At 33.9% G+C, this 3,983-nt stretch overlaps 1 protein-coding gene across 1 annotated transcript; it reads left to right on the plus strand.

The window, feature by feature from the left end:
- The first annotated feature begins 141 nt into the window (after positions 1-141).
- On the plus strand, positions 142-3,983 carry LOC148192445 (uncharacterized). Its single transcript, XM_088099083.1, has 3 exons — positions 142-1,808; positions 2,417-2,457; positions 2,981-3,983. Exons 1-3 carry the CDS (start codon positions 1,065-1,067, stop codon positions 2,982-2,984), a joined length of 789 nt encoding a protein of 262 aa, XP_087955209.1. The 5' UTR covers positions 142-1,064; the 3' UTR covers positions 2,985-3,983.

The raw sequence follows: 3,983 nt of genomic DNA on the forward strand, positions 1-3,983 counted from the left end.
GCTTGGTGTCCTAAAGAAATTTAACGTACGTTTGTTACCTTGTTTGTTGTGTAAGATGTTACCAATAAGGAGTATTGGTAAATCTTGAAGAAATTTGTTTTGATGATGCTACAAGAAGTTTTAGTTGAAGAAGATATTATAATTAGTTAAAAGCAAGTTGTAGAAATTAAATGTAGTAGGAAATTCTTGTAAACCTTGTAAAACTTGCATTTTTAACTTGCAATAATCGATTATGATTAAGCAATAATCGATTATCACAAGTCATACTTGAATAATCGATTATCACTTCATATAATCGATTATCACATCTTTGAAAACCTGTAACGGACTTGAATAATCGATTATCACTTACAATAATCGATTATTCATGGCAGTTGGGAGCTGTCCTTTGGCATTCAGTGTACTTGGCTCTATATTTTGATTTGGAGAAATCAGAAGGTAACGTTGTTGAACAGAAGCTCTTGCAGAATACTGTTTGTTAGAGGAAGTTCTCAGAAGCTATAGTTCAAGTTCCCTTGCTTGGTCTCGTGAACAGGAGAGGCTCGCGTGTCGTGTGTCGATAGTCGGAGCAAGCTCTCTTCGAGTTAGCAAGGTGCTCTGCCTGGTCTCGTGAATAGGAGAAGCTCGTGTTTCGTTTGTCGATAGTCGGAGCGGTTCTCTTCGAGTTGGCAGAGTGTTCTTCTTCCGGTTCGTTCGTCGAAGGAAGGTTTATTTATCTGCTTTATTCACTATTTCTTGTAATCTGTTAAATAACTTTTTAGTGAAAAAGGTTAATCACTATTTATAGTGATTAACGACTGGACGTAGATTCTTTTGAATCGAACCAGGATAAAAATTGCTTGTGTGATTTTCTATTCCCTACACTTTTTATCTTTTACGCATATCAACTGTTTGATAAATTTTCTCTAAGAAAATTGTTTTTCTAAAACGGACCATTAAACTTGATTTGTGACCGTAACACGCTTTCTAAGTATTTTATTCCGCTGCGCGACTCTATAACGGTACCGATTGTTCCAACAATTGGTATCAGAGCTTGCTTTGATAGTTTTTCAAAATTTGTGAAAATGGCTGGTCACAATCAAAACCATGTATATGCTGAGGGTGCTTCCATTAACAGACCTCCTTTGTTTACGGGGGAAAATTATGCGTTTTGGAAAATTAGAATGCAAATATTTTTGGAGTCTATTGACAGGGGTATTTGGGAAGTTGTTATAAATGGACCAATTGTTCCCACTATTTTTGTAAATGATATGCAGGTAGAAAAACCATTTTTACAGTGGACTATGGATGAAAATAGAATAGCACAATATGATGTTAGGGCTAGGAACATAATTTTATCTGCACTAACCCTTGATGATTTCTTCAAAGTATCTGTTTATAAAAGTGCTCAGGAAATGTGGGAATTTTTAAGAGTCAGTCATGATGAAGTATCGAATGTGGCTAAGTTGACTTGTTTGAATTCATGCTCTACATCAAACTCCTCAAGCTCAAGCGATTCTAATGAGCAAGAAAATCTATGCTTGATGGCCAATGATAAATCATCTGAAAGCAAAATATTGAAGGAAAAGAAGGACTATCAAGGTTCCTCTTCAAGCTTGAGATGTTATGGATGTGGTGAAAGAGGCCATGTGAAAGCTTATTGTTCAAGCAACAAAAGAAGTAAAGAAAGAAAAGAAAAGAAAATTCACAAGAAGAAAAAGGTTCACGTTGCGTCGGAGGATAATGCATCAACCACCTCTAGTTCAAGTGATTCTGTTGAAGAAGTAAACTTATGTTTGACAGCTAATGTTGATGACACTGCAAGCCAAGTAAGTTGTTCTAATTCTGAATCTAGTGAATTTGATTTGCAAAAAGCTTTTCTTGAATTGCTTGATGAATCTGAAAAATTGAATGTTGCTCATAAAAATTTGAAAAAGGAATTTAAAGAATTGCGAATTAAATATGAGAAGGCATTAGATGAGGAAGTAAGTTTGAGAAATAAAATTTGCAACTTGGAAATGAAAGAGTCTTCAAATGTTGAAAATCCTGTTGAATGTCTTTCATGTAAGAATCATATGCTTGATATTGATATTCTTGAAAATCTTCTTGAAGTTGCAACTGGAAATAATAATGTTGAAATGCCTATAACTGTTAGAAAGGTTTATAAAAACAAAAGTGTTTTTAAAAGTAAGAACCAAATTAAAAGAACCCGTAGGGTATAGGTTGAAAAAGGAACTGTGTCTGATAGAAATCCAAATGTTGTCACATGCTTTTATTGTATGAAAAAGGGGCACACTTCTAACAAATGTAGAATTAAACATTTTGATGTTCCAAATGGAAAATATGCTTGGATTCCTGTTATAAAGTAAATTGTCTCTAACCTCAAAGGACCCAAATGAGATTATGGGGACCAAAACTCTATTGTTTTGCTTTGCAGGTTAATTTTTCAAAACGAAAAGACGACTCTATGGTATCCTGGTATTTTTTAAGAGCTTTGAAATAATTTGTGAATGTTAGATGTGTCTTAAGTTGAAAATTTGGCCCAAATTCGTGTTTTTCAGAAATTAACGTAAATAATCGATTATCAAGGGTAATAATCGATTATCTCGTCCTCAAAAATTTGGATTTTGACAATTTGGCTCGCACATAATCGATTATTTAAAGTAATAATCGATTATCTTAAGTCACAGCGTAAAAAAAAAAAAAAAAAACTTTTTTTATATTTTTTTTATTTTTTTTGGAGTCTGTTTCTAAAAGGGGATTATTACATTCAGGGGAAGATATATGAGGTATTATGCTCTTTCATGTTATGAAATTTCAATTTTATTTATGTTTTGAAATGCATCTTTTGATTAATTGAGGGGGAGATCATATTTAGGGGGAGCCTTTAACATCCGATCTTTTTGCTTCTGATCAAAAAGGGGGAGAAGAATAATACAAGGGGAGAAGTATAAATTATTAGAGGTATTGGTAACCTTATTTTAGCTTGTATGTTTCGCAGGTAAGCCAAACTTGCTTTTAAAATTTGAATTTTTGATCATCATCAAAAAGGGGGAGATTGTTACCAATAAGGAGTATTGGTAAATCTTGAAGAAATTTGTTTTGATGATGCTACAAGAAGTTTTAGTTGAAGAAGATATTATAATTAGTTAAAAGCAAGTTGTAGAAATTAAATGTAGTAGGAAATTCTTGTAAACCTTGTAAAACTTGCATTTTTAACTTGCAATAATCGATTATGATTAAGCAATAATCGATTATCACAAGTCATACTTGAATAATCGATTATCACTTCATATAATCGATTATCACATCTTTGAAAACCTGTAACGGACTTGAATAATCGATTATCACTTACAATAATCGATTATTCATGGCAGTTGGGAGCTGTCCTTTGGCATTCAGTGTACTTGGCTATATATTTTGATTTGGAGAAATCAGAAGGTAACGTTGTTGAACAGAAGCTCTTGCAGAATACTGTTTGTTAGAGGAAGTTCTCAGAAGCTATAGTTCAAGTTCCCTTGCTTGGTCTCGTGAACAGGAGAGGCTCGCGTGTCGTGTGTCGATAGTCGGAGCAAGCTCTCTTCGAGTTAGCAAGGTGCTCTGCCTGGTCTCGTGAATAGGAGAAGCTCGTGTTTCGTTTGTCGATAGTCGGAGCGGTTCTCTTCGAGTTGGCAGAGTGTTCTTCTTCCGGTTCGTTCGTCGAAGGAAGGTTTATTTATCTGCTTTATTCACTATTTCTTGTAATCTGTTAAATAACTTTTTAGTGAAAAAGGTTAATCACTATTTATAGTGATTAACGACTGGACGTAGATTCTTTTGAATCGAACCAGGATAAAAATTGCTTGTGTGATTTTCTATTCCCTACACTTTTTATCTTTTACGCATATCAACTGTTTGATAAATTTTCTCTAAGAAAATTGTTTTTCTAAAACGGACCATTAAACTTGATTTGTGACCGTAACACGCTTTCTAAGTATTTTATTCCGCTGCGCGACTCTATAACG

This window comes from Vigna umbellata, chromosome 9 (assembly GCF_029865625.1).
Source record: "Vigna umbellata cultivar VRB3 chromosome 9, Vumbellata_1.0, whole genome shotgun sequence".
NCBI lineage: Eukaryota > Viridiplantae > Streptophyta > Magnoliopsida > Fabales > Fabaceae > Vigna > Vigna umbellata.